The 15,000-nt window shown below is 33.2% G+C and overlaps 1 protein-coding gene across 1 annotated transcript in view; it reads right to left on the minus strand.

Annotated features, from left to right (window-relative positions):
* Nucleotides 1-15,000, minus strand: part of LOC136826891 (contactin-4-like) — a 233,341-nt gene that overhangs the window by 88,618 nt on the left and 129,723 nt on the right. Inside the window, exon 7 of the mRNA XM_067084424.1 lies at nt 3,993-4,161. Coding sequence (XP_066940525.1) covers nt 3,993-4,161 — 169 coding nt within the window. The remainder of the gene's footprint in view (nt 1-3,992; nt 4,162-15,000) is intronic.

Here is a 15,000-nt window from a genome sequence, read left to right on the forward strand (position 1 = left end):
CCAGTGTTTAGAGAAGCGAAATCCTTTCAGGAATTACAGAAAACATTAGGAAAATATACGATTACAGTTGTGAAAAGCCTGAAAATCAGAAGCGCCCAGCTTCCAGAGACGATGAAAAACCCAGCAATGTGGTCCCGAGTCGGCTGACCTCTCATCAGTGGGAATTCACCAAGAAAATAGGATTGCATCTAAAATCGCATAACCTGTTGCATGATAAAACATTCCTAAAGCTATTAATATGTTATTAAGTAGATGAAATATCCCATTTTTCATTCCGTACATTAGCTAATTTGCTAATGATTTGTGTTTAACTTTCTAAGTCCCTTGGTGCATGTTAAACCATTCTGGTCCTATTTTGGCAGTTATTTGGATAATTTGAGTCGTTTTCACTCGTGCATTAACAGCAAGGTCAGGGTAAACTGAACAAAAGTCTCTTAGCATTCATTTTTTCTGCCATGGTTTCATTTCCGATCGAGAGGTCAAAAAATGACTAATCACAGACCATTCTCATTACTTTTAATGGATCTATAGAATTACTGAAGATTAATTAGGATATTAATTGCCAATGAATGATTATCAGAGGATATCAAAAGGCGGCCTTATATTTGGGTCGCCTCTGGTGATGACCAGCAATAATGGAGAGCTTTTTAATTGGATGTAATAGGTAAATAAGTAATCAAGGCAATTAATTTACTGCTAGATACTCTGGAAATATTTAATCGTTTTACGCGGAACTGAGCATTATTGAAGCGTGACCTAGCAGCCAGCATTAATAGAAAATTATGCTTCGAAGCAAAACCACAAAATGCAATTGTTCTTTTTAATTCCTAATGATTTTTAGAGCCATGGATGAGAAGCAGGGTTTAATGTTTCAAGGTTTTGGAAAGTTAGAGGACGTCATTCAATGATAATACCAAAGAATTCATTAATTGCGGAATTTCATCAAATAAAGCAATATTAACGGGAATAGTTTTGTACCACTAGCAACAACAACAGCTACAAGTGATAATAATAATAATAATAATAATAATAATAATAATAATAATAATAATAATAATAATAATAATAATAATAATCAGATACATTAAAACAAACCAAAGTATATGCCCCTTCTCCATAATGGATTATGTTCGTCAAATTTCTCGGCAAATCTGAAGGTTTAGCTAAGGCTTATAAAAAATAATAAATAAGTAGAAAAAGGAAATCTACTTTGCTCTAAGTACAGTATTAGCGCCAGTATTGTCAACGTTACAAGTGTAGCGAAAGTGGCCTTATTTATAAAATAGTTGGTTTCATGAGTCTCGGCCTTCTATTGGTTAGGCTCCAAGTCTGAAATATTTTTGGGTACTACATTGTAAGGTTACCATAATAAAATTGAGTATAATCACTGCTAGCGTTAAGTAAGAACTACAAGGGTTTGCCCTTAGGTCCATAGATTTCCGGCAGATTCTTGAAGTTATTTTAAATTCCTGTTCTCAGATTACTGAGATGACAACATATAGATGATAATTCAAATGAATTCGGGCTAACTTAATGTTTAAAATCAATCAAAATTTGCGTGATCTCACGTATAAAAGCGTTCATAAAAGTAAAGTATATTGTGATAAATTAGACCTGATTCTGCCACGCGAAACTAATCACTTGCTCCTACGCTGACAATAATGCAATATGATTCATTCATCTTTTTAAAATTATTGAGCCTTCTAGGTATTTTTATTTTTTGATATACCTCTGAAAATTTATCCAAGGTTTAAAACAGATTTGCAAGTTTGGCCGAAAGTTGCGGATTCATTGGTTAAAGTTGTAATAGAATGACGAAACCCAGCAAGCTTTGTACCCGAGGTGAATAAGTATCGTAAAAAATTTTGACGTTTTCTGCGCTTTATTTCCAGTGTCGTAGTGACACGGGCAAGGGCAGCTATGGATTGTCCTTGACCAAATATTTCTGACTGATATATTATCTCTCTCGCAAAATTTCCACTTAGAGATCCATGGCTGGATAAAGAACTTTGTGATATTATACTATCTAATGTTGAAATTATTATGTAATTGTCAACTTTCTTTGCAGTATGTTTGGGCATTATTATTATTATTATTATTATTATTATTATTATTATTATTATTATTATTATTATTATTATTATTATTATTATTATTAGTCGTGTTGAATATAAAACTGTGATAACTTTTAAAAGTACCATAAACATAAATAGCTCGGCAAAAATTACAGTAACAAGAATAAATATAAATGTAGTATATACTAATAATTGTAGTATTTGGAAAATGCATCACATTCATCGTGAGCGCCAATTCTTAATCAGTAAATGATTGCAAGGAAATTACAATGCATTATTTACCCTTACATGCACATACTTTACACAAATTAGAGGGTACTTCTGTCAAGCTGCTTTTAATATATCTAACAAATAAACCACCTACCACCAGTTTCATAACCTGGAGAATAATAGAAAGACTTCACTGGCTAAGTATCTGCTCTGCGGGGCTCATTATCCTATGAATGGATGGAAGCAGCGAGATTGAGACGTGACCCGCGTTTTTCCTCCAGTTCATACGTAGAATACAACACGCCTGAGAATAATCCTCGACAGAGGCAGGGAAGCGAGGGTAGCTCTGAATCCTCCACTGGCTTATTTCGTCTTTAGCCCAACAATGACAAACTACTTCATTCAGCCGTTGGTGCTGCATCGTGATATGTAAACGCTGCGGTTGTTTGCATATGAAGGAAGGATGCAGTTAGCGTTGCATTCGAAAATGGTTTGCGGTGAGTGACGGATTAACCGTGCGTGTTGGGGCACGCCTCGCAAGATGGAAGCGAAACGCAAAGAGAAATGATGGAAGGTATAATAATGAATTCACGAACAGATGTGGAAATTCTGTTCTATTTCTTATTCCAAAGACAACATAATTTGCGTTCTTTCTTGACATCAGCAATCATTAGGGGGCTACCTTTCATGACAGAGGAATAGGAGAACTAGATAAAGACTAAAATAAACGACTTAAATGTTTCTCAATTTGTAATTTTATCTCTTCTTAGTTTTTATTATATACCTTATTTGTATTCATTTGTGAATCTCTTGCGATACGCGAGGAGAGTAAAAAACGAGGTTAATAGGGGTTGGGAGTTAGGGGAATTGTGGTAAGAAGCTGCTCTTACAGTCACAGATTAAATAGAAAAAATGTATAATAGAATGAGTTTTGTTAGGGTTGATGGGTTGGTGAATAATCCAAGATAAGGAGTGGCATGAAAGTGGAAGAGTCACTGCTGCTAAGAGTTTCGGTGACTGTAAACAAGGTTGGACACTTACGGGCCCACCACAGGGTCACTTCTCTCCAAAAGTTAAATTGCTGTCTCCTCCAGAATTTCTCCTATGGTCGCCGATCACGAACTGAAGATTAAGTAACAAAATCTTCGGTAACGATGCGTAAGGTTTCATTTTCTTTAGCCCGAGATGTCCCTTCTCCAACAGCCCCCACTCCCCAAAAAAAAATACTTTTTTTTCTCTCAAAATCTAATCACTTATTGTTAGTTACAAGGCCCAACTTGGATAAAATAAAAATAAAAAAAAACTTGCACAAGGCTTTTTTTATTTTTTACGTAACCTTGGTACCAGACAAACAAACAACCTCAAAAAGAAGACCGCGCCGCAATCAAAGATAGAAATGCCTACGCGCTGAGAGCTACATTTTAGTTCTTGCTGTATATATTATATATATATATATATATATATATATATATATATATATATATATATATATATATATATATATATATATATATATATATATATATATATATATATATATATATATATATATATATATATATATATATATATATATATATATATATATATATATATATATATAAGGAAGCGAATGTTTTTGTTTTTGTAAAATGCTTAAGAGGAAGTAACGCTTGACTCTAAATATGGATTTCTGATTGCTTACGAACAAACATATCTTCAACTCACAGTTGACGTTGAGGAGTCGCATGTCGTAGTGACTGGAAAGATGATGGACGCTGGAAGGCTCTGCCGTCAGCACCGGATTGTGGGCAGCACACCTCAGACTCGTGCCGTCATCGCTAGACTCAGGAATGATGCTCACCATAGAAACAGTACGGTTGCCGTCCTCAGACACCTGCTTAGACAGAAGAATATAATAGATTAACATCTTTTCCGTACTTTACTATAAGATTTAAAACATAAAGCAACTACCTTACCCCAAAATGAAATCTAATATAGAAGTATTTTGACATGAAGCTTGAAATAGAATAAGTAACATTGTTAAGGAAATAACATTAAAACCTTATATTGTCACTTTTGGGCTCCAGAAACAACGCAGATATATATGTGATAATTCCACACAAGAAACAAGTATTTTCAGATTCAGATAAATAAGGGGTAAAATAAAAAAAGATTCTGTCGGTGAAAGCGATGACCTCCGTAAAGTAGTGGCTTACTCGTATTTGAAACTTACGTTTTCTTTTTACAAATGAATTATCCGGAATGAGTTTTGGTTAGCTTGCTCACCTGAAGACATGCAGCCAAATATAATGGAATTAAGTCATTGTTTCAAATGAAAACGAGAGTACGTCAGTATTACAGATATAAGGAAATACCAAGAAATATATTACTCCAGAAAATATCAAATATGAATATAATTTGCCTAAAAAAAAAGAAAAGACGTGATGAAAGTAGTTTTTGTGACAGAAGAACGCATTATGCCTCGCTTGATCAACCACATTCCGGTTAACTGGGCCGTTAATTAGCTGAACTCAGTTGGGAATGCAGATGGAACTTTAATTATTACATCTAATCGCTTTAATTCCCTTTTGGTGGACGGGAAATGGAATGTGAAATGAGCATTCTTCCTCATTTCCATATTCATATGCTATTTCTTGCTTTCCTCAGCAGGTCTGTCTGTCTGGCAACTGGGATTTTCCTCTTCATACTGAAAGCAATTTCTACGTCTCTGTTTTTCGTTCCTGGCATTGGAAAATGCAGATTTGTAACTCCAACTAAGGTAAATGACGTATTTCTTTCGCGGTTCGGTTAAAACATCGGAGTGTAATAGCGATCTTACTTTTACTTTGACTTTGCAATACAGCTTGCAAGCCATTACTGTAAACCTTTCTTTAACTTTCCTTATTACACTTACTTCTGCTTTGGTTTTATAGCAAAGTAAACTTTTCAGGTATTCACTTCTCTGCTTCCCTTCCGGTAATTGTTACTCACTTTTCTTTGATCTGAATATACACCTTCCTTGTTTTAGGGCTAGAATAAAGCTTAGTCCGTTATGTATCACACACACACACACACACACACACACACACACACACACACACACACACACACATATATATATATATATATATATATATATATATATATATATATATATATATATATATATATATATATATATATATATATATATATATATATGGTCCAGTTTTCTGTTTATGATGCTTTTGGGTATTCGAAATCAAAATAAATTGAAATGTAGGTTTTAGGAGATAAGCTGTAAAGTTGTATCTCTCTCTCTCTATTAACCTGCTTGAGAAAAAATATATAAGGGTAACCATAAAACAAGAAACCTTAAGTCATCTTCAAAATACCAAAATTGTTCCTCTTGTGATATGTTAGATAAGAAAGACATGTTATGTCTTACTGAATGTTACCGTCTTCCCGAAAGTCTATTTCCGAGAGCACATCTCGGAGATGGTAAAATTGCTAGTAAACTGATAACTCGGTCCCTGTTACCATGGCTGTTGGGAACACGAGAGTTTTCCCTCTGGTTTTGAGGGATCAGGGAATTAATGGTCGAGGGGACAGAAGCTTCTAAGTCAGGGAGACTTACTTCGCTTCCCAAAACTCTCTACTAAAAAGATTTCCACGCTGAGAGTTAAAGGGAAACGTGCAAAGACCTCTGATTGTTTTTCTGCTACGGTCCTTCGCGAGTAACTTTATTCCCATCACAAAATGCATAGGTTGCCATTCGGCTTGTTCACCTTCACAAATTCCAAATTACTTTTTAACTCTGGCCAGTAACGCGGAACGTTTGTTTATCTATTTGTTTGATTATTCATTTATCTATAGCATTCTGAATATCCCTTCGATTTGATTCGGGGTGGAAATTTCTGAAGCAATTTCCCCCTTCTCTTAAAGAACATCCCTGACAACAGTGTCTTGTGTCCTCCTCTTCGCCGGACAGAATTCATTGATTAAATGGCAGATATTCACGAGTGTCATTTGAGATTCTAAATTTCCCCCCTCCACCCTGAGTCATTAACTTGATTAGTCTCTACGGGAAAGGAAGGGTGACTACCTTGGCCCTTCCAATTATCTTTCCAAGGCATCTTCTTCTAATAAAGTTAAAAGTATAAGCAACAGCGCCTGTGAGGATTTCTATAATGTCACCTAGTAAAACGCAGATCTTTTTTGCATTATTCCGTTGAATATGAAGCGCTTATAGATTTCAAAATATTTGTCGTTTTTCATTACTTGTATATATATGTATATATATATATATATATATATATATATATATATATATATATATATATATATATATATATATATATATATATATATATATATATATATATATATATATATATATATATATATATATATATATATATATATATATATATATATATATATATATATATATATATATATATATATATATATATATATATATATATATATATATATACATATATATATAAACACGCGCGTGCATAATCGAATAGCTGATGCTTACATACTCGATTAACTAAAGTGCAAGAGACCATTTACTTAAGGAGAATATAATCAAGGTAATATTTTTTTTTTTGTATAAACTTTTCGTAATAAATATGACTCTTATCCGTTACAGTTATTGGGTGTTTATTCATTGTAAACATATAACAAACTCACCCTAATGACATGTTCGTAAAAGCGTAACCTGTAAAATTCAATAACGCATGGAGCAAAATGAGTAATTTCGTTAACTTGATAGGTGCCGCGTGTGGGATTCTTTGACCCACACAGGATTGTTCGGTACAAGTTAGTGATTTTAGAATATGAGCCTCATACCGATATCATCCTCCCTTTCGTAAGTATTGGAAGAGAACAGAGAAAAAACATCGGCTTTCCCAACGGGGGTCATAAGGTAAAAAATAAATGTGAAAAAAATTTGCGTTGATGCATAGGATTTGTAGGGTACAAATAGCAATAAACATTTATATTTTTCTCATACAATTTACTTGGCTGTTAATGATTAGGATGACTGACAACAGCATTCTTATTTGGTGGTTGAATCCACAGGATTTTCCCATGGTAAACCACTGAATGTTAATTATACTTTCATCATCCATAAGAAGTATATATCGGTTGAAAATTGGCTGGGCACTATGAACTTGCATAACGAGTTTCCATGGGATGGAATAGCCTCAAGTGGATAAAGAAAGGGGGAAAAATAGCTGATCCAGCTTGAGTGATGTATGTAAATTGCTCTAACAGCACAAACATGTCATTAACACTGTGTTCTTATTCCCCCTCTCATGAAATAATCGGTGGTACTGCATCCAGTGTAGGTTGAAGTACAAATAATGCTTAACAGATTTTTGCAACTTTTTTTGATGGCAAAATGCACTTAGCTTGGATGTTTCTTCCTCCCAATACGCCTTTTTAAAACAAAATCGTCTGCTTTACTCTTTTTCACACTTCCGACGTTGCACGGAGGTATGAGTAACTGGACAACTATTGTGTTGTTACGGGGAAAATCTGCATCATGAATGTAATGCAGAATCATGAGTATCCTCTGTTTCCTGACTGGACTTGAGTGTTTCTGTCTCTTTCAGTATTGTTTCTGAGCTACCTCAGGTGTGGCATATATTCATTTACTTTGAAGTAAAAATTAAGATTTTTCTTATATGTTACATTTCTGAGCGTATTTGGATTGCTCCCACTCATTTAGTAAAAAAGCTGATGGACTCTTCTTGTTTTTGTCATTTGACAGAAATTCCTTCCAGACTCATAGGGGCTTTGTCATTGATCCTTTGAGTAAATTAACTACCCTCCAAATTTTATTGGAAAATATATATTCATTGGGAAAACAGCATTACTGTCAATGATGTAATTGAAACCATCTTGATTTGGTATGTTTGTATAGCGTGAGATATCTTGTAACTTCACCACTTGCTGTTATTTGTCTACATTTACTGGAATTTGTCATCTCTAGTCTCTAATACTCAATTGCTGAAAACATTTCTATAATAATAACATCTTTCCTCTGTATTTTTTGGACTTCTTAGTTGGTACTGACTGATCATATGTCTCATCATACGTCAAAAGTGACATAAAAGGATATGAGAATATTGCATCAAATTTGGGATTCCATTCCTTAAAAGTTAACTGAATTTGCATAGCACTGATTATGTGTTTTAAGTAATTCAGAATATATTGGATTATGTATATGAACTAATTTCAGCTCTCATTGGTGAGTCACATTAATAACTAAGGGTAGAGGATAAAACCACAATTATAGCGACCTTTAATTCACCTTCTTTCATTAAAAGTTTTACATGTTTGTTGATTTTATGGGTAAAAAAAATGGGAATTATCACATTACTTGTAACTCTAATTTTAGTTTAATGTATTTTGGAGCCTTAACTTATCTCTATAGACAAAAGTTTAAAACTGGCCACCATTTTTTTGTTTTGTTTTGTATTCCCGCAGTATCTTACTTAAAGCCCTTCAGATCTGCTGTATTTATGCGTTACTGTAATAGAGCGAAAAAAATCCCGTGACTGAAGGACGTTCTTGTAAACAGATAGCGTCTATTAAGAATATTCCCTGATTGCTCTCTTAGTAAAGAGCGTGTGCACTAGAGCTGTTCATTAAGGCTACCTTTCATTGGTTTCGGCTACTGATATCAATTTTCGGAGAAATCCTTTGCAATATATTGCCAGAGGTCATGAGTATATCATAACCAATATAATCATACGAAACTTTACTTTGAACAAGGAGGATGTTGGAATGTAAGAAATGGTAAATGTGAAGCAAATTCTTGATTCATTGGTAAATAATGACACAATTGCTAGGAAAATTTCACTCTTAAAGGGTTGTTCCCTAAAAAGAAAATTACGGGAAAATAACAGCATCCATTGTACAGAACAACCCACTTTACTCGCATCTTCAATATCCTCTTGATGGATTAAATATGAAATTCCTGTCCTATCCCATAACCAAGGTTTGTAAAAATTTCGTGTCTATCATACCTGCTTTTCTAAAGAACATTGGCTTTCAATGTGTTGCTTGTTTTTCAGTCTCACATTATCAGCCAGTTACATTCTTTTAGGTCGGTAGAACTCATACCGAGCCTTAGCATGAAATCATTGTTTGCACATTAAGCCTTGCAGAGCGAGAATACTTCGCATCTAAAAGGCTTCCATTTTTACAACTTTAATGCACGCTAAACATTCAAGCTCCTTTGCACAAAGTGACCTTGGATCAACAAATGCAATAGTGACATGACTAAAATCATTAAATGTCCAAGTTTAATAGCAATTAAAAATAACTGGTATGAGAACATAATTACAAACCATTAGTCATACGCTCCTGAAAAACTTGCTTGTCGGTCTAGGGTTTTACAGTCATCTAATCCATACTACTGATGAAATTTGATACTCAGTACTTGCATTACAAATAGACATTTTAGCATTAAAGGAGGTTAGCGTCTAACATCTGTAAATTAATATTTTCTCATATAGGAACCCATTCACGTTTGGTGCATATATTTTCTGATTGATACACACACACACACACGCACACACACACACACACACACACACACACACACACACATATATATATATATATATATATATATATATATATATATATATATATATATATATATATATATATATATATATATATATATATATATATATATATATATATATATATATATATATATATATATATATATATATATATATATATATATATATATATATACACACACATACACAGTATGTGTGTGCGTGTAGGTATGTATCTATATTTATTATCCCTGAGAAAGGAAGCTAGAAAGATTTTTTTTTAACAATGTAACCTACTTTCTGGCACAAAGAATTACAACGATTTAGTGATGTCATTTGCATAGCTCATAATAAATCTACTTTATTCCAGCTTTATTTGAGTGGCGCAATGGGCAATAGAGTCCCCTAAACTCTTTGTACTTTTCATGATCATGGAATTTTGTATTGCCTAATTGCATACAGATCTTTTCGTGGAATAATTTTTATATACTCAATTATTTATCATCAGAAATTATAAACACTTTCGAGAAAAACACTGGAATACCATATTCAGCTGCCGCAGAAATCACCATGTATGACTAGTGAATATTTTCGTGTAAAAGTTGTCCGAGATTCAAGGAAGTTGACACGCATTCAGGAAGGTTAGATAATTGAGTGAGATTACATCGTCTTAGAAGATTAATAGAAGATTTGGGACCATTTTGAGGTCACGTTTTGTCCTCATTCACCAATGACCAGTTTCCTGACCTTTTGAAAAGTCACGAATGTAATTTTCGAAATATGAATGTCCAGGTCACGGAATGAGGTTCCCGGAAAATCTGTCAACGTTTTTAGCGTCCGAAAATCATCCGCGTTTCCTCCATGAATACATATCTTTCCTCTATAATTTCCTGGTGATTTATGTATCATCCAATGACAAAGGCTGAAAATTGAAGAGCTCACTTTTATATACATTAATCCGGTATTTCATGAATTCTCAATCTCTTTATTTGCATAAATATACGTTTTTAACGCTGATAATTCAAAAAGCTCAACACGTGCGTGAATTCGAAAAGAGGAAAAGATAAAGAGATAATTTCGAAATGTTTCTAAATATAAATTAAAACTCTGACAATGGCTTACAATTACCTGTAAGTGATACCTTCTCTGAAGGCAATCTTACCTAACACTGTTAGTCTTTGCACCCTACGCTTAACTCTAGATGCGTGACCAAGGTCACTGAAAGGACACAAAAAATGATCAAGAAGTGACATCATATTAGTGCTTATTACACCTAATTAGAAAGTCTTACTCTGGACATTCATTCTCAGTATCACCTAATATGAGCAAGAAATGCTTCACAATTCAGATTTCCTTTGCCGAGGTACCTAATTTGGGAAGAAAACCAATATATATATATATATATATATATATATATATATATATATATATATATATATATATATATATATATATATATATATATATATATATATATATACATATGACTACACACCGTGACACACACACACATATATATATATATATATATATATATATATATATATATATATATATATATATATATATATATATATATATATATATATATATATATATATATATATATATATATATATATATATGCGTGTGTGTGTGTAAACTATGAAATATTTTCTGTTAAAACAGAAATCCACGTAATAGAAGGAGCCCATAAAAACGCCAAAAGGAAGAAAATTATTGCTATATTTCAGAGACCAAACTGTCTCCCTCTACCGGCAAGTTAGTGAATGAAGTAAGGAATACAGACAGGCGGCATTTAAACCAAGAAATCCAGAGGTCACCCATTGCGTCACTCCAGTTGATAGCTTCTTAATCTTCTTAATCGGTAGGTGGAGGAAGATTTTATCTATAATACCTCAGTCCCATGATCCTTTTGATAGATTCATCGTATTTCTTTGTTTAATGAGGGCTGATTCCACCGTTTGGCTTTTGAATCGACAATTGCTGCTATAAACTATACGAGACGCATCCCAGTTTATCCTGTGGTTATCATTATTTATATGGCTAAAAACAGCTGAGCTCTGTTGGCCATATCATACTGACCTTTTATGTTGTATTAATCTCTGGGGAAGTGACTTACCAGTAACACCGATATACGATTTGTCACAGTCGAGGCAAGGTATTTCATATACCTCTGTGTCTTTGGGGACTGGCTTTTGTTGGACGTTAATCAGGGATTTGGCTAAGGTATTTGGGTAGGTAAAAGCAAAAGGGTTAGAATTTCCAAGAGTCTGTGTCAACGTCTTAATCCTTCTTAGGTGTGGGATTTTAATTTTATTGTTGGGTGTCTCCTCTAGTCTTGTTTTGCGGGGGACGATAGAATATTCTGTAAGCTTTATGGATCGCTTTCTGAATTATATGGTCAGGGTATTTCAAAGATGACAGTTGTCTACGGATTAGTTCAAATTCCTTCTCTAGGAAATCCGGGGAACGAATCCGTATGGCTCTTAAGAATAAATTGCTGGCTACGCCGATCTTGATAGATCTGTCATGATAACTAAAATAGTGTATGCATGTGGTTCCTTTGTGAATACATACATACACACACACACACACACACACACACACACACACACACACATATATATATATATATATATATATATATATATATATATACAAGTGTGTGTGTGTGACAAATAGAAAACCACAAGAAAACAAGAGGAAAAGTTCAGAACAGAGCACTTTTCCACACTGGCATTTCCCAGGGCTGCCTCTCTTCTGTCTCCCACATCCACCATATCTTCAAAATACTCACATTGTAAGCGAAAAGAAAAGAAATCATGGAAAAAGTAGTTATTGTACACTGGGATTTTCCCGTCATAAGCTAACATCATAACTAATCCCTAAGTACTATTATATAATATATATATATATATATATATATATATATATATATATATATATATATATATATATATATATATATATATATATATATATATATATATATATATATATATATATATATATATATATATATATATATATATATATATATATATATATATATATATATAAATATACATATATATATATATATATATATATATATATATATATATATATATATATATATATATATATATATATATATATATATATATATATATATATATATATATATATATATATATATATATATATATATATATATATATATATATATATATATATAGAGAGAGAGAGAGAGAGAGAGAGAGAGAGAGAGAGAGAGAGAGAGAGAGAGAGAGAGAGCATAGCCTTAATGAGAAGGCAAGTAAAACAGAGAGTAAAATCAATAAGAAGTGGGAATCCAGTAATACATCGTTCCAAATACAATATCACTTCATTTAGCCATAAAGTGCTTCATCAGAAGCTGTAATTAAATCCTCTTTGACGTTCTACCACTTTCCTTGAGGTGGAACCTTCTTGAGCATTTTGACCTCTCTTCCCAAAGCGCAAGGGAACAGTAAAAATCAATTACATCAATCATGCGTCTTTTCCCTGGCCGTCCATTTCTCCTGGTAATAAAATTACCCCAACTCTATACGCCTTAAACAGACTCTCGCTCACTCTGTCTTTCCTTCAGACCCTTAGATTCTGTCCTAGCTGCTTTAGTCTTACAGACAGGTTTTTCTTTCTTCTTCTTCTTCCCTCCTCGAATATTGAATTAGTCATTTGCTCTTACAAGATGGAAACATAATTCACTGTTCCCTTCCTTGGTTATTTTCCGCGGTATATTTTTCAATTTACAGCTTTTCCTACCTACTGATTTCTTTCCCAAGTATCTCAGCTTCCGAATGGCTTGATGATTTTTTGTCCTACTCGTGATTACTGATTTTAACTTTATTATTCACCTCTCGGTATTTTATATTACACAGTTACATTTACTAAAGCTTTCGGCTTCTCATAGCATTATGTTAATTTATATGTCCTATGACGTTATGTTACGTTCTTTATAAGCCCAGTGCTTTGTAGAAACACCAACACAGCAATATCATAATCTTTGAGAATTCCCGAATCATTTTTATATCATATTGAATAATGCACTAAGATTCCATAAATAACGTTTTCACACAGATCATTACTACTTCAAACAAGTTTAATAACAATAATAGCTAAAAATATTATATTGCGTTTTTTTTTACAATTCAGAATGTTTTCAACAAAGAAATACCGGCTTTGCAGTTTTATATCACTGATGCTTCTAATTTTTTGTAGACGAAACTTAAGTATGAAAGGAAAATATCTCCACCACAGGAGTATTTCTCACCCATGTGCCCTTCTTCTCGGTCGACACTCATTTTTGTTTCATGACTTCGATTCGATATATTGGTTACCCAAACTTAGATACATCTGTCAATTCATATGATTCGTTGCATTATAGCAGTTACATCTATATGAAACAAGACAAAAATACACCGAAGTTCCTTCGGCGCAACTGAGTTTTCTTTACAGAGTATAATACTGTATGAAACTCTCAGCCACGGCCCAGTGGTGGCCTGTGTTGTTGACACCTATAGCGGTGCCCAGACACACGATCATGGCTAACTTTGTCCTTAAATAAAAAAAAAACTGCCGAGGCTAGAGGGCTGCAATTTGATATGTTGGATGATTGGAGGGTGGATGATCAACATACCAATCTGCAGCCCTCGGTAGTTTTTAAGGTCTGAGGGCGGACAGAAAATGTGTGGACGAACAGACAAATAGCCATTTCAATAGTTTTCTTTTACAGAAAACATATTAATAGCACTAGTTAATATGTCACTCTCTCCAGCCGATAAAATCTTCATCAACCTGTAGGAAGCCGACGATCTCCAGGATGCCTTGCTTTCCACGACATGCAGTAGGTATTAAAGACGATATTAGTATCATTTATCTCTATGTGCCTTTGAAAAAAAAAAAAAAAAAAAAAACCCGAGGGAATCCTGTCGCCCTCGTTCAATCTGAGCAGCTTTAGCCTTGATTTTTTTTGTTCTAGTATATCAATTTGTTCAAAGGATACATTTCATAACTACTTCATAGTGGACATTTTAGTACTGTTTTGGTCACTCTATTACACTCAATATATATATATATATATATATATATATATATATATATATATATATATATATATATATATATATATATATATA

Source organism: Macrobrachium rosenbergii, chromosome 41, assembly GCF_040412425.1.
Source record: "Macrobrachium rosenbergii isolate ZJJX-2024 chromosome 41, ASM4041242v1, whole genome shotgun sequence".
NCBI lineage: Eukaryota > Metazoa > Arthropoda > Malacostraca > Decapoda > Palaemonidae > Macrobrachium > Macrobrachium rosenbergii.